This window comes from Festucalex cinctus, chromosome 11 (genome assembly GCF_051991245.1).
Source record: "Festucalex cinctus isolate MCC-2025b chromosome 11, RoL_Fcin_1.0, whole genome shotgun sequence".
NCBI classification, from domain to species: domain Eukaryota; kingdom Metazoa; phylum Chordata; class Actinopteri; order Syngnathiformes; family Syngnathidae; genus Festucalex; species Festucalex cinctus.
Genome location: NC_135421.1, coordinates 20,079,615 through 20,102,483, shown reverse-complemented (window position 1 = coordinate 20,102,483; position 22,869 = coordinate 20,079,615). Strand labels below are relative to the sequence as shown.

The following is a 22,869-nucleotide window of genomic DNA, read 5'->3' as shown; positions in this document are numbered from 1 at the left end:
TATTTTAAGAGAAAAAAAGTCACAACTTTACAGGTCTTTTTTTTGGGGGGGGGGTAGGGAAAAAAAAAAAAAAAAACTACAAAAAGTTCCCAATATTTACAGGTGGAATAGAATCCAACCACCATGTTTTGAAATAATACATGAATAAAGTGTAAAATGTTTGACTGTACAGGACCAATGCATAAGATTCAGCACATTTAATTGAGGAGTCATTTCCACGTCTGTGCGTGCAGTTTATTGCCACATAAGTGCTTACAAAAAAGAATAATCAGCTGCTATGGTAGTTATGCAAAGAGTACAATAACTCATACGGCGATCTCAATGAGGATTTTTTTCTTTTCTTAGAATGAATAACTCATAAAGGGGGTCCATATAGAAAGTCATCAAGATAGAAAATTCCTAGAAATGTTCTTATTACTTTCTTTTCCCAGCCAGCACCAGTTGAGTGGATGTTACAAATAAAAATAAACCACATTCATATATGCACATATACTTCCCTCCCAATTCATTTATATATACAGTTATATATACTGACTTGTCAGAGCTTCTCTGGACATGAGAAACAGGCTTACAATGACCAGAGCACAACCGCCATCTTGTTTACACTACAAATAAGACGTGTCTGCTGTACAATAGCAAAATCTATCAGCTATAAAAATACTGCTGCCGAATCTCCTTAATCTTGAAATGAAACAATTACAAACAAAACTTAAAATACATTTGTTAAGCAGTGAACGATGGTGCAAAGGTTCAAATCGACAAAACGGTGAAATTGGGGGCGAGTCTAATGACCACTTGACTGTGTGCTAATGAGAAGGCTGGTTTGATTGGCTAACGATTGATTTGTGGACTAGCCAATAGAAGAGCCTTGCGTAAAGGTTGACGACAATGAATAATGAAAATAATAGAAAAATATGGCACCGCAACCTCATCCACCTTCAACATACTCGTAGCTGCCGTGACCGCTTGGCCTCGAACACACACACACACACACGCGCGCGCGCACACCCACGCACACTGATGTACAGTATGGTACAAATATATCAATAAACAGAGATACATCAAGTCTACACATGCAGTGGCGTCTATGTACACGTCGTATAAAAAAAGTGAACACGTATAAGAAGACTGGATGTTATTCATGCAAATGTTTGAAATTACACATTTGTCTTTTTTTTTTTTTATATCAGTTTATGCAGTAAAAATGGTCATACCTGGTGGTTTTACTTTAAAACTTAAAGTAATTGAGTCCAAAAATGACACGGTGAAATAAAGGACCTCAGTCTGACAAATATGTTAAAAAGTGTCAAATTACGTTGTGGACTTTGTGTTTGAGTCCGATTGGTTCACAAGTCCTGGAGTGTCCTTCCATTCAAAGTAGTCCTTCCAAACAGGTTCTAAGTCTTTGAAGTGTCCGTGGCCAAGCTTGCCCCACCTTACGTCTAAATGCCTACCATGGGTCCATTTGTAAGCATAGCAACAATTATTTGCAAGATTCCGTATTTGGGCCAAACCAGCGGCCTGTTCCTGCACTGTCTGAACCAAACTTGACCTACTTTAGTCTTAACACGTTTTGACGTCTACCAGATTAGTAAATGGTCTGTAGGTTCTTAATTAAAAACATATTGTGGATAACTATGATCACCTTATTTTCCATTGGTGTTTGGGCCAAACCAACCACACCATCCTGCTGATTTCAAAGCTCTGTTTTGTCAGACTTATTTGATCCACAATTTAGGCCAAAAGTTAAAAATCTTACGCAAAAGATGCAGTTGGGCACAAGCAATGATCTCTTCCTGCACCAAGGTTGAGATACTCATGGTTTGAAAAATAGTAGTAGGACACTACTAGATGTCGTTGCTATTTGTCAACTGTGGGCATGTGAAGCCCTTTGAGACTTTTGTGTGATTAAGGGCTATATAAAGAAACTTGACTTGGTACCTGATCTAGGGTTTAGGTTAAAAGCTGAAATCATCCAGAAGAGATGCCATTTGGACCAAACCATTGGCTTGTTCCTGTAATAAATGTGCCAAAGTCGACATAAGCTAGCAGAGTTTTGAGACCCAGTCCCTGTTTTGTATAATTAGGCTAAAAAACTAGAAGCACCCAGAAAAGATGCAGTTTGGATGGGAATGATGACCCATTCTTGCACTGTCTGCACAAAAGATTAAATATGCTAGCAGGTTTTCAAATTTGTTCTAGCAGATTTAGTACCTGTTCTCTGGTTTACATTAAAAGCTAAACAACATCCAGAAAAGACAACCTGTTCCTGTAGTATTTGCAGTACAGATGACACACGCTAGCAGGGTTTTAAGACCCAGTACCCGGACAGTAGATTTAAGCTACAAACTAGAAAACCCGGAAAAGACAGTTTGGAGCAAACTGTCAACATGTTCCTGCGTTAACTTTACCTAACGTTTAAGAGTGTTTGAGCTTTCTTCTAGATGGAGTGTAGGTGGACTATCTGGTCCACAGGTTTTTAGGCTAAAGCAAAAACAATGTGGAAAAGACATTCAAATGGACATACATGAGCAGGTCTGAAGGAGTTCTACCACAACAACTTGGTACCTGGTCAGCAGGCTCCAACTAAAGAAGCTAAGATCAGGTGTTTGAGTGAGGACTGGAAGTGGAAACAGTCAACTATAGTTGGAATCAGCAATCCATTTTAAGTCCTGCTCACTCGCTGATTTGCTCGTTTGTCTTTCCATTGCCATGGACCCATGGTACAACAAATATCACATAAGGAAAATGTTGAGGCAAGTGAAACTGAAGCGTCCCAAGACTTTGAATGCCCAAAACAAGGACGTCGTTCCAGGCTTGTAGGTTGTGGCGATTTAGTCGGATTTGTGACAGTAAAGGTCTTTGAGAGCCTTGAGTTCTTCAATGAGCGTCTTGTTTTGGTTCTCCAGGACGGCAACTCGGTTTTCCAGACACTTGACATACTCCTTCTTCTTCCTGCGACACTCACGCGCTGCCTCCCTGTTGGGAGATATGTTTAGATACAACTTTTTTTTGCACACATAATCTCGGTACCCGGTCCACCGGTCCGCACCTGTTCTTCATGAGGCGGACTTCCCTCTTGCGGGTGACCTCCTCAGTGGCACCCTGGGTGGGCAGGGCGGGCGACGAGGCCATGACTACCCCGGACGTGATGGCGTTGGCGGGCGCCGCTCGGATCTGGTAGGCCTGGACGTCCCCAGAGGCAGCTGGGAACGGGGTTTGCGAAAGTGTAAGGAAACGGAACCAGACACGATCCACATTTGATGTCATTAGTCCACAAACAAATCCCAGTTAAGAATTTCAGGTGCTTGGAAAGGAAATTTTGACTTGGCTGTGTAGGCATGGCTGGAGTGTGACAATATATCGATTTGACGATAAATCGTGATACTTTGTCTCCCGATAGATGATCGATATACCCACTCAAGTATCACAATATTTTTAGTTAATATACGGCCACTATAACAGGTCCATTGTTCATTACTTATTGAGCAATTATTTGGCGGGCCACTAGGGGGAGCGCCTCATAAGCATGGCGGGGAAATGGATGCAAGTCTTCAGGCGAAGAAGATTCATCAGTTTACTTATACTTGTGTAAGACATTTATCTGTCCAGCAAATGACTTTCTATGAAAAATGTGTATTATATATTCAATTTTTGATTTTTTAAAACATGTTTCAACTTTTTGAAGAATATAATTTCTGAGGAATATTAATATAGATTTAACTGGATTTAATATTTTTAAGTAATTGTATTTATTTACTGTTGCAATGTTACACAAAAAATTGTGTCAAGTTTATAAAATGAAACAACTTACTGACATGTTGCATGACAATAGTGTTTAACAAAGACACAAATTTGTTGACAGAAAGTTTTCTCTTATAAGAAGACGTTTGTATTTGTAAAAAAACAAACAAAAAAACAAAGTTCTCACTGTGAAGAAGACACCAGTTTTAAAATTGTGTTTCAGTGATGGTACAAAAAGATTTTTCTCATTGAAAAAAACATCTGTTTATGTCTTGAGTAGTATTATCGTATATTATGGTGGGTTTATTACCTGACCAAATATATTGATAATCGCGATATTGTCATATCATCAGATTATCATGAGCCTTGTATCACATATCGTATCGTATCGTATCGTGAGGTACCCAGAGGTTCCCACCTCTACTGGAGATGTCCTGCTTACCTTGCACCACCACTTGGTTACTAGGCACCAGAATTTGCTGTCCGTCGCTGGTCTGCGCATACTGCAGGATGGTGGCCCCGGGCTGCGCGGCGGCCGCATTGGTCATGGTGAGCGCCTGCAGGCCCTGAACGCCATCCGTGCCGTTGTTGGCCAGCTGGATGGCGCCGCCCTGCGTGATGGCGACTGCGAGCGACGCGACAAATGTGTTAGAAAGACCACCGGAGGTGTTATGATATCATGTGAGAAGAAACTTACTGTACTGGCCGCTGCTGGTCTGGTAAATGGGGGTGGGCACGGTGACTGTAGTGATGGCGGGCGTGGCTGCAGCCGCCACGTCGTCCTCCGCCTTTTCCTCCTCGATGCGAGGGACGGCCGGCACGTCTGACGACAGGTCGTTCAGAATTTTCCTGCCGGGACAAAAAGTCACTGGATTTAATTACGGGTCTTTTCTGCTATTAACGATTCAACGGCCTAAGAAAAATTATACTCCACATTTTTTTTTTTTACTTATTAGGACGTTCAAATGTAATAGCATTGGGTGAGCCACGTGCTGTTTCACAAAGTCTCAAGAACAACACAGGTGCATTTGTGAAAGCGTCACCTGTACGAGGGCCGACGTGAAAGGATCTCTCGGCGCTTCTGTGAGTCAGTCACGCTGTCCACTGACTCTTGTGAATCCTCACTTTCAGCGATGGTGGAGATCTAAAAAAGGCACACGCACGACAAAGGATGGATAATCATTTTCAATATCAATTGTACGTATTATGATACCTGATTAGTGAAAGCAGGAATGTTAATAAGCTGGAAAAACAGCTGGAAAATGGTTCTACTGATGAATTTATTCGACTTATTACAACTTCATTTGCTCAAAGTTAATAATATTCTGTTTCATGAAACTGTAATTATTAATTTGTGCGCATTATATTTTTGTCATTTGACTCTTAGACTTAAAAAAAGCGAACCAGTTTTTCTACTTAATTTTATATTATAGTAAACGTTTTTAAATGTATAATAGAGCTTCATTGAAGGCACTATATAAAGTTATTAATAAAATATGCAATTTTTATGTTGTTCATTTCACTTTTTGTTTTTTGTAAAAGTTTGAGAACTGTTTTATATTAATCATTTGTTTTAAATGTAAAAATTTAATTGTCACCATTCAAAAGGAATCTGTAAATCTTAGGTTTCATCACAAAATTAATGACGTACTGGATATATACTCTAAGTCATTACAATTATTTTTAATTTATGCAACAAAGTTTTAAATGTATAATTTGCAATTGTCATTTCAATTCTGTTAATTTTGCTTTCATTTTTATCCATGTATTATTGCATGCTCTGAGATAGAAGTACGTACATTGCAAAAATATTTTTAAGCAGAAAAAGAAGAGAAAAGCAGGTAGGCAGGAGGAGGACCCCTGTTAACATATCTAGTAGGTGTCCTTAAAGATGCCTGACTCTATATATGTTAAATCTATGAATTACCTGCACAGCTTGCACTTGTGGGGACTGTATGACGGACGACTGCGCAGCCTGGATCACGCCGTGCACTTGGACCGTCTGCCCGTTTGGAAGCTGCACAAGCGTCACCGTGGGACCCGTTGCCGAGCCATGGCCTGTTGCCATGGATACCTGAAGAAAAATGTACGTAAGGGGCCAGGACCAGAGGGGTAGCCGAAGCTGAATGCCACCTGCGTGTAAAGAGCTGCGAACAGTGTGAAGTTTAACACCCGAGACTCCCCGGCCATATGGATTTGTGTCAAAAGAAAATGTTTGTCAGATTGACGTCGCTACACATCAGATTATCCGAATGACTGAAGCCGCAACGGCAGTAATGTTCTGCTTTGGCAATTTCTGCCCGAGACAGGCACGCGAAAAAAAAATGACAGCTCTACCAGCATAACTCTAATTTACTGGTGAGGAGGCGTAAAAGGATCGGTCTGTTACCTGCGCTAATGTGGCAAGCTGCGCTGGCGTGATCTGCTGCTGCTGGTTTTCTGTTTCGGCAGACTCGGCCGTCTGCTGAGCCTCAGCCGCCGCTGACTCCATCTTCATCGGCTGAGCTAGGGAATAAATAAAACTACTATTAACCATTGTCATATAATAAAAATTATAGATCAATTTTCTCTCCTATTGTCCTCATTATGCTGGCAGGTGAGCTTAAGTGATGGCAGCTGATTTAGGGTGAGAGATGGGCACACCCTGGACTGGTCGTCAGCCAATCACAGGGCACAGCCACATACAGATAAACAATGGACTGGTCTCCAGTCGCACATAGACAAACATCGCTCACAAGTAGGGCGGAACAATTTGGGGAAAAATATAATTGTGACCCCCCCTTATAAATAAACGTGTTGGTCTTATAAATTAGGCTTACGATAAAATAAAGACAAAATAATCATGAATCAATATGAAAGACAGTTTAATTTATTGCAGTTTTCCCAAATTGCTGCCTTTTCGATCTTTCTTTTTTTTTTTTTAATTCCATTGTAAAGTCAATTGATTAATTGTTTAGCCCAACGACAAACAACTGGTTGCCACTGTAAGTCAATTTCGGAGCACATTTAGACCAACAATGGACTGATTGCCAATAAAGTGACTTAAAGTAAACACATGACAGATAAAAGCATTTATTCACGTTCACATTTATGGACAAATGCATGTATGTTTTGACAATGTGGGAGGGGGAAAAAATCCTCTGAGCAGAGATTCAAACAGAATCAAAATAATGTGAGGCAGATGTGCTTAAACACTAACACACCATGCTGCCCTAACAAAACAAAAATAATGGATACATAATTAACAACACAAAAACGGTGTGTGGCTGCCATTTCGATGTGCAGTGAAAGTGAATACATTGCGTGTGACGTATGTCATGGTGATGGCGGTGAGCTCACTCTATGCGTGGCTGCTGTGCGCGCCATGATTGGCTTTGCGCATTTCTCCCTCGACTTTTCAAAAAACAAGAAGAAGAACCATCACCACCGCTCGCCAGGCAGCGGGTGACAGCCGAGCCACATGGCCGGCTATGGCGACGCCCACGTCGGCTACCACAGCCCCGACGGCCCGGTGTCGAAAACGGAGGAGCCCCAGGGGCTGCTTTACACCAGGAAGTGGACGAATTGTGGCGGCGGAGCATCTGAACGGACATTTTTGTTGGGTTTAACCGTGGTGGCGTAAGGAAATGTTGAGTTAATTAATCCAAAATTAACACTTTATACAACAAAGATGGAATTTGCAGGGGGAAAAAAAAGCGGGAACCTGATCCTAACCTAGCTACTCTGTTAGCTCATGCTAATAGCTTAGCTTCAATACAAACGGCGCGAGTTTAACAGTCACGCATTCCATTAATTCAAACCATCTAAGTTCATGTTAGGTCCAGTCTCTCTCGCCCCCAAAACAGCCGCAGCTTCTCCTCCCTCCATCCCGCTCCAAAAAAAAAAAAAAAAAAAAACACCACCGAGCCGCCATGATTTCTTTGTTTCCTTCGGGCCGAACCCAACCAACACCGAACGTTTTCCCCCACAGCCGCGAAGCGTGCCTCCTTCCTCCGTCCTTACCGATACAAACTCTCTTCGTCGCTCCCCGGGCCTCCGGAGCTCCACTTTTATTGTGGCCGACACGTAAGAGCCCGCGTCAGGCTACACCTCCGCCGCGTCACCGCCGACAACAAGACGGAGATTGGAGAGAAGGATCGAGGCAAGGCGAAGCAGATGGCGACGCCGTCCGGAAATGGTCGAAGTGTCTCGGCCGATGAGAGGCGGAAAAAGACGGAATTAGGCGGAAAAGGACGAAGCGAGTGCGGATCGAGCCGAACAGTCAGCATGCCATTTTTTATGATAAAATGCCCAATTTTTGTTTCTTATAATGCAAGCGCCACATTTTTTAATTCCAAGTTATTTTAAATACTTATTTATGTATAAAAAGATGTGCTCATTTAACACAAACTGTTGATTATACCCATTGTTGCCGTTAGAGGGCAACAAAAGACCAATTTCACATGTCCATGCTAGACTTATGAAACACTTTTTTTTTTTTTTTTTTTTTTTGCTTAGAGAACACATGTTAATTATGACATTAAAATACTTAAATGTGATATACAAGTTCTGAGCATCAATGTCATAACGGAAATTGCTTTTAATTTTATTTACTCAACCAAGTATTTTTGGAGAAGAGGCCTTTATTCCATCCATTTGGGGCTTGTCCTCATCTGGCACCCTAGCCCAGGTGATTTTGGCCAAGAGGACAAACAAGCATTCACACTCAATGCACAATTTTGAGTCTCAGGCATTTATTTGTACAAAATGCTTGTGTGTGATCTCTGATGTGAAAAATACAGGCATCAATATGAGGTGTGGCATTTATTTAAGAGGAGATGCAACCCGGTGGTATATTGAGGCGCAGAGAAGCTCACAACATTAGACGCATCTTATATAATGATGCAGTAGTTTTACACCTACTGCAGACTACGAGCAGTTTCATATTTTATGGCAAGTCGTCAAAGTTTTCTGCCATGCTCAGCCCACACACAATGATTAAAACTTAAACTCTTCGCAATTTAACACCACCCATCTGTCTACTATACTGTATGAGGTTCACATTTGATGCCTAATGGACAAAAATATCAAGGACAAGTTCGTCTTTGAAGAAGACCTGAAAAATAACCTCTTCAAACCAACATCACAGATGTCTTGTGTCTTCTTGAAACATTTTGTATTTGAGTTTTCATGAAGTTTGATTCAATTCTTATCTTATGATGTTATTTGAATTCCAACACCGTGTTCTGACTACAGACAATAATGAAAACTGAAATGTTTTGTAATTTAGCATTAGGGAGACCGGGGCGAGTTGTTTCACGGGTAAGTTGTCACATTGCAATTTTCTTCTCCACCAGAGGGCGCAACGAAAAAGTGGAATACTAGTTTTCTTCGTATAAATGATCAGGGGTTGTGTACTGTCTGAGAAGAGAATAGCACATTGTGAGCTGAGATGAGTGTCAGTTATCGGTTTTGCACAACCCCAAGTAATTTCTTTTAATCTTCATATATTTTGAAACAGGCGTCAAACATAGACAAATTCTAGCAGCAAATTGTGTGGACTCGTTAGAGGAGAGATTCAGGCATCTTGTCATGCCTCAGTCACGGCTCTGTTTTAAGCTAACTTTAAACTAGAGCAAGTTTTAGCCAACATGGTCGTTTGGGGAAACTTGTCTCAGTCATTTTGGGGTTAGTTGTCACATATGCAAAGAATGGACCTATAAATGCACCTCTGACAAGTCTGTTTACGTATTTGGTTCATCTGGTATACGTTTTGTTTATCCATCCATCCATTTTCTTGACCGCTTATTCCTCACAAGGGTCGCGGGGGGTGCTGGCGCCTATCTCAGCTGGCTCTGGGCAGTAGGCAGGGGACACCCTGGACTGGTAGCCAGCCAATCGCAGGGCACACAGAGACGAACAACCATCCACACTCACAAGCACACCTAGGGACAATTCAGAGCGCCCAATTAACCTGCCATGCATGTCTTTGGAATGTGGGAGGAGACCGGAGTACCCGGAGAAGACCCACGCGGGCACGGGGAGAACATGCAAACTCCACCCAGGAAGGCCGGAGCCTGGACTCGAACCGGAGTCCTCAGAACTGGGAGGCGGACGTGCTCGTTTTGTTTATATATGATGTATTGATTCAAAGAAATATATCAAAGTATAAATAGTGATGCAAATAGCCCCGGTCTCGCCTACCCATCAGTCTAGTTACAAGTTAGCATATGATTCAAATAGCAATTTGGAAACAACCTAGGAAAAGTTCCTTTTGGAATGCCATCTGAAGATGGGGGGGAGAAAGAGAGAAAACAAAAAAACAACTCCCCTGAAAATGGTCAGTTTGAACCAAAATGGCCGACTTTTAACTCTTTGACTGCCAAAGACGTTTCATGATGATTAGTAAAATTCCAATGAATGGAATGCGATCTTTCATTTCGTAGCCACATTGTATATGTAGTAAAGGCAAACAATATTCTTTTTGCCCTGAAAGATGAGTTAAAATGCTCAAAAGCGGCGGGCACTGTGGATTTTTTTGTTTTGTTTTTATAACGCCTGGCAGTCAAAGAGTTTAATGTCTTTTCCGACATGGCTTCTTGAGAATTTTTTATTTTTATTTTTTTTGTAGATTTATAGACATGTCTACCTAATTTCAAGTTCCAAAGTTTTCCCCCAAAAAATGAGGGGGCCCTTGTAATGATCAAAAACTCTGTTTATAGCTTCAAAACAAAATGGCTGACTTCCAGTGTCTTTTCCCACTTGGCTTCTTGAGACTTTTTTTTTGTGTGTGTGGGTCTACTCATGATAGACATGGCTGACAAATTTCATGTTGCTACGTGGAATTGGCTTCAGGGGCTGAATTTCGCAAACATTCCAGACATTTTCCAAGCACCTCATGGTGGCACTGTAGAGCTGCAGACCCCCACCTTTTCCTCCCACATACCCCTCACTATCCTCCCCCCTCTCAGCTCCACAGAGGCGAGGACGGCGCAGATATGCGCGGAGTTTATCAAGGCAATTCCTTTTATCATCCTCCTGATGCTCGTTGGCGGCTGTTTTATCTGTTTAATAGCATTTTACGGCTCCGAGGCCGTAAAAAGACCCTTTTTATTGTGACACCAAACACATTGTTTGGGGAATTGACCCCGCCTGACTAATGAACAGCCTTGAATTTGCAGCCAGTTGTGTAAAATGCAAGCAGAAGCAAGTGCGGGTGCGTGCGCATGTTATGTCCCATTTGAGATTTGAACAATAGCGTCGCTTTACTTTATGATGGTAAGCAATGCTGCAGCCATTTGAAGCCAAATCAAGTTGCACGCGTGTGAGGATAAACGTGGCAAACAACAGCGACACACGCGTGTGCTTTTACTCCAGGAGTTTTTAATGTTGCAACTTTATTTACAGCTTTTCATTAAATGCAACCTTTAGAAGTGAATGTAGCAGAAAATAATACCGTATGTAATATGCAGTCTAAGTGGAGTCTCTCAGGTGGAAGTGGAAAGTAGTCAGAGGGTTTTCACTTTTTCACGACAGCGTTGCCTTAAAATACAAGTTTAATTTGTTCTGTGACCATGCTTGTGAGCCAAAACACTTGTATATTCACCCTTAAATTGAATGGAAATGCAAATAATCCGTTTTGGTCTCCCCCCCCAAAAAAGCAATATAAATATTTGTGTTCTATTTAGTTAGGAAATAAACTTCAACTTGATGATGCCATGATGTCTTGTCCTTGCGATGAAAAGGTTAAACAAATATTGTTCAAAAATGCAAACTTTTCAGCCTGCGGAGATGCAAAATGGAGTCCGACGTCAAAAGGAAAGCACACAAGCATAGACACAGAACTGGAAAAAAAAAAAAAAAAAATCAATGGCAGCATTTGGTCGATTATCATAAATACACTGTGTGTGAGTGTGTGCACGTCCAGATGGTTGACTGAGACTTGGCTGTGTACAGAGTACAGACAAGAACGGGAGTGAAAAGACTAAGACTGTGTGTGTGCGTTCGTGTGTGTGTATGACCTTGAGAAAGGAGTCTCAGTTGGAGGAGAAAGGGATAACATACACCCCCCACCCACCCCCAATCTCTCTCCCTTTCCTAAAACCCCCCTGCAGGGGTAAAAATGAACTAGGCTCTTCTTCGTCTGCCTTCTTTTCTATTTTGGTGTTGTTGTTTATTGTGCTCTGTGTCTTTTTCCTTGTAGAGCATTCGATATTCAAATGCCCTACCTACGGAAATAAGAGCGGCTATTTCCATAAAAATGTTTAACCCCGACTTCAAACTTACTTCTGCTCTTTCGTGTGAAGTTAATCCATATCTAGTATGCAAATTGCCTCGTTTTACCCCCTGACATCTGGATTTTGGCCTGTTTTACTGGGGGGTGGGGGGGTGATAAGCAAAGTGAGGCTATTGAGGATCCGTCATCGTTGCACCAAGACAGAATCTGAGGAGAACCACTTTTCCAAGTTCCAACAGGTGTTGTTCTTGTTGTTTATTTATTTATTTTTGAACTGTTCTTGTACCTCTATTTTGTCTTTGGTTCTGTTGTTGCTGCTAATGATGATGATTTCTTAGTATAGAAGCATTATTGATAAAGAATATATATCTGTTCATACACTTTTTCTGTTGCCATATCTGTTGATTCAAGGGTAAATACGCAGATGCTAATTGTTAGCACAAATGCCTATGGAGTTTCATTGTATGTTAGCATGTTAACCTTGCTCTCGCAAGATGAATTCTCACAGTATTTGTGAGTTAACAAACTCCAGAGAATCCCATCTTGTGCCGCTCCCGCAGATAACCGCCGTTCGGACCAATCACAGAGCGACATTGTGTTTGGGGGCGGGATATGCAACTGTGACGAAACCCGGAAGCCAGCGCCGACGCCGGAGCTAACAAACAAACCTAACATGGACGAATGGACGCTGCAATTAATTCTGTTCTTGCAGAATGACTTACCGTTTCCTTGTTGAATGTTGTACAACGAGAGGCGCTTCTTGCATTTCTAGCTGGTAAGATGTTCGTGCTTTTCCCCCCCTTCGGCAAGAACGAACACAAAATGTCACCCGTGGCCGTGATTGGTTAAAACAAACGTGTAGAATGTCGCATCGTCCAATCAGCTCAAATTATTGTACAGAACTTTTCCCGATGAAATTACTGTGGAGAGGATATGTAATATCCATCTGGCTATTGCCAGGTTATTAGCATGTAGCAGAGGCTAATATTTGATGTTTAGTTTGATGGTAAATTTTAACTGGGAGTGGCATTAAACTACTTGAAGCTTGTGTTTATTATTTCAAATTCCTTATTGTAAAATAAATTTAGTTGAGCCAATCAGATCCCAACTCTTGTTTCGTTTTGCTTTTTATACTTGTTTGTCTCCAGGTTCCCCAACCAGTTTCAAGCAGGCTATTTTCTCCTTATTTAGTCACACAACCGTGTTCTGATTGTTGTTTTTCTTTTTTCCCCTTAGATAGAATAGTTTAAGCGGGGGAAAAAAGCAACAAGTAACGTGTGTTCCCTGTGAACAGGAGGATGCACAGACGGGGAAGCGAGCAGCCGGCCGCCGCCTCGTCGGGACTATTTTTTACGGGATGCATCATAAAAAAATATGGAGACGAGGCGGACCCGAGGGGACCTTCTCCACGCCCCCTCTCGCTCCACTTCCTGCCCAGGATGGCGAGCGACGCAGACGGATGAGGAGTCGCGAGCTTGCCGTCAGGTGAGAGGGGAAGAAGGTCGGGAACTCGGGATGGGATAAACAGCACAAGAAGAAAAAGAGGAGGAGGAAGGAGAGGATGTTATCAAAGCGGAGATTGTGTTTTATTCATGAAGACACACTGGCTTAACACACACTTTTGTGTTTGACACACATACACACGTTCACCTTACCTGATTGGCAAGAATCGAGGTGCCATTCACGTTAATACAAGGATAATATAACCGGACCCGTCGCCATGGGCGGGCCTTGGGGGTCCGTGCCCGCCCTGTCAGTCAGTCGTGCCCGCCCTAGCAAGATGACTCACCAACTATTCGTCCTATCAGTCACGTAAACTTGCGCCTTCTGTTTTAAGTAAAGCATGGCGTGCCAGCCAACCACATACCTCCTTTCAAGTTTGGCTGTGATTGACAACTAAGCGAGCCAATGACAATCAGGATCAGGAGGGATGGGGTGGGGTGGGGGGAGACTCTGCAGACGATAGTGCGCATTTGCCGGCTGGCGCTGGGACAAAGACTGAGCAGTGAGCACGTCGTGCCGCTTTAATGGGAGCCACCAAATGCCAAACCTCGATCCAGGATGACACAGTTGACATCAATTGGAATCCTGAGTCCACTGGTTACGTTTACAAGTGAGTGTCAAACTTTTATTTTAATTAGTCAAGCCACACAGCACGGATGAATTGTAGCAATTCACAGTACAGACCCAAGCAGTCACACATACACAACAACAACTAAGGAGCATAAAATTATTTATCACTAAAGCAGTTACAGTACAATGTGAGTTGAATTCTCTTTTTTATTGCCAAGTTTATTCATGTTGATGACTGTCACTAAGTTCTAATAAAAAAAAAAACAGCACTTTACACATCCTTTTGGATTGATATTCTGCTAAGTTTTTCACTGAACCCATATGTTGTTTCTGTATATCATCGACATAACTCAACCTTATTTCTAAATCACTTTAAAACAGCCATTGCTGCATACAAAGTGCTGTGCATGGAATAGAAATTAGTCTTTTAGTAGACACAAGTGAAATAAAATAACACAAAATAAAATTAATTAGAGTAAATATAAGTAGATAAGTATACACGCAAATAAAATACTATAAAAAAAAATCTGTACAAGTATAGAAATAAAATAACACAAAATACAGAAGGCACCATAAAAAAAGTAAAATGATGTGAAGTCTCATGCTGAGTCAAAGATCAAAGAATAGAGATGTCTGGCAAAAATGAAAGGAAATTTTGTCCATATCGTACAGCCCTAATCCAACACGCAAATGAAGGCAACTGCTAGCCAATTCCAGATAGAAGGGGCTGGGTCACTGAGTCATTCATTCGGACAGAGTTGTTTACAGAAGTGAAGAGTGGATTTGTTTCAAATGAACTTTTGAGTTGAATAAATGCAAAATGAACTACACATTTTTTTTCAGTTTGTCTTTTAGATTTCAGAACGAACTGCCGCTTTTAAGTGACAGAAAATATTTCTGAACACTTTTGCAGTTGTCACAATGCCGCTGTTCAACCTGATGAACATTAGATTTAGGTTGATAAAGTGTGCCCCCCCCCAAAAAAAGGTAATGCCCCCCCTACAATTTCTTTCTGGTGACGGGTCTGAATATAACATAATAAATTCCATATTCTATAAATTTTATAAAACAATTCAAAAACATGTACTGGCTTCATTTTGTTGCTGTTCCTAAAAAAAGTTCAGTGTGTTATATATATTTTTAATGTAGTTTTTAATTCTTTAATACAAATAATAATTTGTTTAGTATTAATAAATGTTAATAATGCCACACAATAATAAACAACAGACAATAAATAAATAAATATTAAAAGTAATATTTTATTATTTTTTTTCCCATTTATTAAAATAGCAAAATCCTAGCAGAGTATCTTGTAACATTCAGTTTACAAAATAGCTTTAGATACATTAAAATGGTGTTATTGCTTGTAATATTTACTTTTTACCTTAAATTATGTGACACCTTGTAAATTAATGCCAATTTTTACATTTTTATAAAATAACAAAATATGGTATCTATGTGAATTAAAAAAATAATATGAATTATGGTTAAATAAATTGTAAAAATTTTAAGATGGAAAAAAGTGCAACATCTTGTAATATTTAAAAAAAAAAGATTCAATTATTCGAATTAACCCTTCGGCGTTATTGTGACCGGTTTTCGGGTTTTGATGGTTCTGACCAAGTCGTTTCAAAATAAGATAATGCCCAGGGGTTAAATAAAATACTGTGATATTTTTTTAACTATATTTTTGAAACATAAAATTTTTAAAAAGTGCATTTTTTAAAATTCAAAACACGACTATGTACTGATTAAGTATAAATTCAACAACAGCAATATTATTCTTTTCTCAAAATGGAATATTTAGCCATGACTAATGTTTAAAATATAGAAAAATATTCCAACATGTTGTTGAAAGTCATCCCACAAGAGTGGCAGATATAAAGGGAGGAACAATTCTCATTGGCCCGACCACGTGTCAATCATATCAGTCCAAACAGTCTCTGGTGGTCCGACATGTCTGCATCCATCACATCTCTTCAGCCTGCGACCTTTACGCATGCGACCTATGACCCTTGAATTTCCCAATGATGTGCGTGGCCTGTCACATCAAGGACACGGCAGTCGTTTGGGGAGCACCTGAACGCATCGCTGACCTTCTCCTTGGATAAATAATCCACAATAATCTAACTTGTCAGTTTTCCATCATGTGCCGCTGATCCCGGTACGCTTTTAAAGGTTCTACTTGTCACCTTCATGTATCACAATGTTAGAAACTGTGCTCACTCAGTATAATGCAGTACGGGCTTCAGGGACTTTTTACCGGAACGGAGAGGTTCCAGTGGAATATGTTGAATGCTCTCCCAAATGTTTGTGGACTTCGCAAAAGTACTATCTGTTCTTTTTTACTACCCTGTAACTAAAAAATACAGGAATACTTACTCCAAACACAAAAGTCAAATTACTTGGAAATGTTACTTCTTGGTAATATTCATTTTGGGAACTAAAAGTTTCTACTCAAACATGTACCCTTAAAACTGTTGGGTTATAGTAACCCACTATATGTTATTTTTAACCTTATTTTCAACCCATTTAACTCATTTGCTCCCCAAAACGTGTAAATAAGTTGTTTTTTGTTTTAAGTGTCCCAAAGACGTATTTATACGTTTTTTTTGTTTTGTTTTTTATGCTAAAGCATACAGAAGGCTCTCAATTGCAAATAACGGTTGCAGAAATGGTAGTTATTACACAAACGGCCAACAGGTGGCAGCAGAGCAAAGGAGATCAACCAGGGCCATCTAGAAAAAAAAGCTAAATTACTCACTCATTTTAAATAGATTTGTGAAAACTGATGGAACTTAGCTCTCTTCTAATGCTAATTGCTGCAAAACAGAAACAGATAGAAACATACTTTTTTTCCTGATGAAAGAAGAGACTTTAATCTTTCTTTTGATAGGTCCCTTATAGCAATTGAACACAATATTCTATGGGCCAGTCAAAATTCAGTAAAACAGCTGGGAGCGAACGGGATTACTTCTGTGAAAATGGCTGGGAGTGAATGAGTTAATTGGGTTTAAAATGACTAATTTAACACCCAATATGGGTAATTTTTAACCCGGCAATTTTAAGGGAGCAAAGGTCCAAAAACAAAATCCTTATTTCTATCTGTAGTTACTAAAAACCTGTAGGTCTTGAAGTTAAAGCGTTCCACCCTAAAGGTTCTAATTTCCGCAGAACATCCCAGAAACCTTTAGTCTTTGTAATTCCTGGAACTAAAAAGTCCCTACGTCGTAAAGGTATAATGAATCACCCTGGAACTACATTTAGACAAATGACAAAGAAATATAAAGCCTCAATTCCGTCTAAAATTCCTGAAATATGTTTTGCCTTTGTAGTTCCTGGGACTAAATAGTTGCATGCTAAAGTTTATTGCTCCTCTCAAAAGTACTACTGGCCCTTGCAGGGTCTTTGAGAAAATTCCAAACACTGAAGGACATTTTCACTGACAGTTCCAAGAATTTTGTAGCACTCGGGAGTCAGGTTCCTGGTCTTCTCGAAAGTACGACCCACTGAACAATTTTCCTTTCCCCAAAAATGAGCCCAACGTATCTAGTTCTAGGCTAAAGAATATTCTGTGGTGGAAATGCAGCAATAGCGTCTTGGTAGCGTTGCGTAACGCAAAGTCAGAGCTAACGAATACTGACAGTCGCACAACCTCTCAAGTACATTGTGTGTGAGTGTTTGTGTGTGTTAGTGTGGAATAGCAGGTGACTTGTTTGGATGCTGAGCCCCATATGTGCTATACTAGTGTGTGTCTGTGTGTGTTTCCACTTCATCACGCGTGGCTCAGTGGACCCAACAACAACACAGAAGAACCAGCAGGGACCATGACCACCATCTGTGTGCATATGTGTGTGTGTTTGTGCGCGGATTCCACCTGTCCCCCCACCCGTCTCATTAAGGGGTGGAGGGGTAGTGCAAACAAGCAGATACGACGAGTAGAGAAAAGATGCGAATGGAGACATCATGGCGGCGCGCTTTGTCTTTGTTATGTTCTGGAGTTGGATCCCAAAAACGCAGACGCAAATGAGATTTTAACTCTTTATTCGCTTAACATCGAGTGGCGTAGAACAAACTTGACGAGACTAGACGCTAAGCTAACTTGGGCTGTGGAGGTGCACAGAGGAACAGAGGTAATAATTGACAAAAACACACACTTCTCAGACCGGCTTATATCGACAACGAATCGATCTGATTCGGTTAGACATGTGGGTAACAGGACTGACATTGTATTATCTGATTGGCTGTTGACCAGATAAAGAGATTAAAGATTCCTGACATCACATAACTTCTGACATCACATAGCTTAAGACCAGTTGAAACTAGATGCTGGATACATCAGTTCAAAACAGACATGACCTCACGGTCACGACCCAAACATAACCCTTGCATGACAGTAAACATAACCCTTGCATGACCCTAGTCATGACAGTACTCCCCCCTCAAAGGACACCGCCTGGTGCACCCCTAGGTTTAAACATAACCCTTACATGACCCTAGTCACGACAGAAAGCATAACCCTTGCATGACCCTAGTCATGACAGTCTTAAGGGAAGGCTCCCATCAGATCATTTCCGAGCTTCTGAACCTGCACCAAAAGTTCCTGGAACTCACTAGCGGGGTCTTCTTAGGCGCTTTCACACCAAAAAGCCCAGGAACTTTGAGTTCATGGTAGAGTCAGTTCCGGGTCCGAAGAACTTGTGAGCGGCCCACGAGTTTGCGTTCACACAGCTTGAAAGCGGGCAGGGTAGTTTATTCAAATGAGACTGATGACGTAAGTCAGGGGAGGAAAAAAACAGCACTACCCCGCCTGTCCAGCAAGTGGCGGTACCGGTAAAACTGAATGACAAACAAGCAGGGTGACGTTGAAAAACGCGACCTTTGACCCTCCATCGCCATTTGTTACGATACAAGGCATATCATCTTTTCGTTTTCGTTGTACAGAGTTGTGTTTGCAGCAATTAAAACTTCACGGGAAAGGCTGATGAGAACCATTGGGACCCGCCGTATTACCACATCAAGATGAGAAATGGGCAGGACTTGCTCACTTGGAAAGACAGTCAAACCTGCAAGCACGAAGACGTGCACTGGTAAGGTTTAAACACAATTATACGAAATTTATTTCACATCGGAATTAAGCTGTAACATGTAACGGAGCTCCCCTTGCAAGGTGGAGAACACGGAAAAAAAATGAAGTTACAGAGTGTATTAGTGCCTTAAACACAACGTATGACTGGCGCGTTCAGTTGCACGTCTACTTGCGTGTGTCCCCGCGCGTCGGTCGTTTGTGGAATATTTTGTCGTACTTTCTGCCATGAAAAGGGCAATCGCTGGAAACTGGTGTTTCCTGCCTAGTTCTCGTGCAATTCACGGCAAAATAGGGCTTGATGGCGAGTTGCTGTTCACGCTACATGTACGCTGCATATTTCATAATACCGTTGGACCTGGATGTATTGTTAGTCTGTTCGCATGTTTTTTTTTTCTTTTTTTTTTTCTGTTAAACACATGATTGACCGATCCAAAGTGTTGAAATGTCTTGCTTTCTTTGACGATGCACGAATGTTAGAACAAAGGTGCCGAGATTTTGGGAAAAGTGCTGATTTTGGAAGTGTCAGATTGCCACCTCAAGCCAGTGGTTTATCATAGGGCCATAAATTGGTGCATATTCCGCTATTTTAAGGTATTCTGTCATGTAAATCACAAGGCTGTTGCACAAAAGTAATTAATGTAGATATTAACATTTATTAATTTGTTGTGTTTCTGTTTCAGATTTGCCACTTCTACCAATCTGGGTGTGTTCCGCGCAGGGAGTGGAAGAACATCAGAACCTCTGAATGGTGGGACGCTGTAATTATGTTTGCATTACTGTTTGTCAAAAATAAAAACATTAAAAAGAATTCATTGAGCATAAGTTTTTATTCGTGTGGAAAAAAAACCAGAACCACAAAAGTGATATGAAAACAAAAGCATTTATTACTTATGCATTTGGCTTATTTGTGTCCACAAGTCTGTTTTGGACTGCCAGGAAGCCCATTTGGAACTCTCTGTCGTGCCTTTGTTCAACCAGCTCATGTGCCACGTGTTGATCTTCCTTGCGCTCCTCGCTTCTGAGGTCAACTTCCTCCTTGTGCTGCTCGCGTCTGAGTTCAAGGTCCTCCTTGTGCAACTGCATTTCTTCTAAGAACGTTGCACTCGTGGACTCCCCCTTCTTTTCATCAAATTGGTGCAGGTATTCCAAAAATAGGTGGTCTCGGTCCCGTGTCCGCTAACCTATAGGGATGTAAATGTACAATGAGTGACAGTAAATACTTTTGATGAGCTTCCAGTTACATGACTTTGAACTTATTGGAACTTGACAAAGGGGCAGGAAACTCTGTTCGAGTGGCGCAGTTTCTGCTTGTGGACGGACCATCCTCGCTTGTACCTTCCTAACGCATCGACTTAAACGGTTTCAACAGATTCGTGCAATGAGTAAGAGTACAGTACAATGATTTAGGTAGGGGTAAAACACGGCACTCACGTTAATGTACTTTCATTTTTCATAGTTACAGAACAGAATATGCCACACTACATTGCCAAATATGGCGGCATGCACTTGAAGCTTTTTTAGGCAATACACACTAGTAAAATTGCAGGAATGTAACTTTTTTTTTTTCCTTTCTCAATGCACCATTATGAGTGAAATGAAAATTGTATATGTGAGTATGAGGATTTATTATTGTGTATGCCTATGAATTTCATGTACATACGTTAATGACAAATGCACGCATGTGTTAAGGTGCAATTGTTTACACAAGCAGGATTACACATTTTCTTTTAGTACATTCCAGTAAAAGAAAATGTGTAGTAAATTAATACATTCCAGGAATGTACTTTTTTTTTTTTTTTTTAATGAAATGAGTCAGTAGATATAAAGAATGGGTAGGACTAGACAAGTTTTTAACTTCTTTCTACTCCTTTGAACATGTAAACTACTATGAATGATTGCAATAAGTTTCTTCTTTCTTTTAAAATGTTAACTGCTACTCATTTGTTTATAATGTCCAATAAACAAACAAACACACTGCCTTATTCAACGAAGCAAAATTAATTGTGAGTGGGGTGTTGCTTTAAAAGTTTTAAATGAAGCTTTTGAAGTTATATAAAATGAAATGAAACATACCAGGACTGTTCAGGGAGGCATCATAACGTAAAGGAGAGCAGAGAAGGTCCAGCTGTAAGTCACAGTACATAACATTATTTTTCAGTTTCCCTAGAACTGTTTATGAGTTGTTGTTTTTTTTGTTTTTTTTATGAGTTGTTAGGTGATGAGACTAACAAGTTAAAACGTTTTAGTTACGTTGAATGCAGAGCTTTGTATTAAGGAAAAAAAAACCCAACAAAAAACGAAGTGGTTGTTTTGCTTTTAACAGTGAATAGTATGCCTAGCTTCCACACGTCCTTTTCACGAAGCTTTTCAATTTCGTCACTGAAAGCAGGGCTATTTCGGCGTTAGCTGCCTACAATACTTTTCGTTTACTAGGTTAATTGATTTAGGAATGATTTCACATTACATGGGCTCGGAGTTGCCCTGGATGCGTGACTTTGCCAAGCTTAAGCTAACATGCTACGCTAACAGTTTAATGCTAGCGCGGAGTAAAAGCCACGTTGCGACCAAGCATCGACCTAAATAAATGTATATACAAAGATGTGCATGAGGCAATTCTGTCTTACCTTCGCGTGTTAGCAAGGCTGTTGGCAATGAATCCTCGCACACTGCCGTGTCCTTGCACATTGCTTCCAGCATGGTGATTGCAGAGTCCTCCTTTGTACTATTGGTGGTACAACCCATCCGGTGGCCGAGAATGTCGTCCAGTCTTTCATACATTTATTAATTTTGCGGTCATTTTCACTGTGGTTGTTGTGGTCCTTGAGTTTCCTTTAGTCCTGTTGGAGTTTCTTTAGTTTTTCCCTCACCTGCTTTTGTGTGTGTAATGTTAACTCTGCTAGCTTCGCGGTTATTATCGTTTCTTGTTGGACTTTCGAAGTGCCGTTGGGTCTCCTCGTCCCATGTTTGCTCAGGAGAGCCTGTACTTCCTCGTCCGTCCACCTCTCGGTTTTTTAATCCTTCCATTGCCGAAATGTTTGAAGAAAAAGTCGTAGCGCCCGATAGAGTATAGTAAAGAAGAAATGGCGGCTTTACCGCGGGAAAAAAAAATCATCTAACCAAAACGACACACCTCCTCACCCAGTCAACCAATCATAACACACTAGACAACACGCCCCCACCTTGTGTAGTTCAGGGTACATCCAAATACCCTCCTCATGCCTAGGTACTTAGGTAGTACCGTTTCGACCCCCCCAGACCCGGAACTACTTTTGTGTGTGAACGCAAACTTTGGACAAACTCCCCCGGAACATAGGGAAGTTCCTGAATAAGTTCCTGCGGTGTGAAAGCGCCTCTTTTGGTATATTACCCCTTCACAATTTTAGTTCCTAGTCTAGGGTAAAGAAAACACTATAGTTCCTGGTACCTTTGGTGCAAAAGTGCCTAAAGACACATTCACACACACTCACCCCATCAGACCAAAGTGTTTGCGCGCACGCAAACACACACATACACACAGACTGTTTCCAGTAAGGCTGCCATCCCTGTGGATCTTCCCAATTGTGATGTCATATTCTCCGTGGATCAAAGGGAGGTCATGCTAATTAGACAACTTCTCTCCCTCGCACACACCCAGACACACAGCAGACATGTTAATTAAAGAGCAGAGCAGCTGAGGGTCACACACCAGGAAGACGAAAAGTGTCACCCTGAGTGAGATGTTTCCATGCCGGAGGTGGGTAGAGTAGCC

At 41.0% G+C, this 22,869-nt stretch overlaps 1 protein-coding gene across 2 annotated transcripts; it reads right to left on the bottom strand.

Moving 5' to 3' along the window:
- Positions 1-209: 209 nt before the first annotated feature.
- On the bottom strand, positions 210-7,918 carry creb1b (cAMP responsive element binding protein 1b). 2 transcript variants are annotated; one of them, XM_077537110.1, is made up of 8 exons: positions 7,747-7,918; positions 6,134-6,249; positions 5,672-5,818; positions 4,788-4,888; positions 4,442-4,593; positions 4,187-4,369; positions 3,053-3,206; positions 210-2,979 (listed from the first exon to the last, which is right to left on the bottom strand). In XM_077537110.1, exons 2-8 carry the CDS (start codon positions 6,239-6,241, stop codon positions 2,835-2,837), a joined length of 990 nt encoding a protein of 329 aa, XP_077393236.1. In that variant the 5' UTR covers positions 6,242-6,249; positions 7,747-7,918; the 3' UTR covers positions 210-2,834. The 2 variants fall into 2 exon arrangements, with proteins under 2 accessions (XP_077393236.1, XP_077393237.1); XM_077537111.1 differs by lacking the exon at positions 7,747-7,918 and adding an exon at positions 7,084-7,737.
- Positions 7,919-22,869: the final 14,951 nt, after the last annotated feature.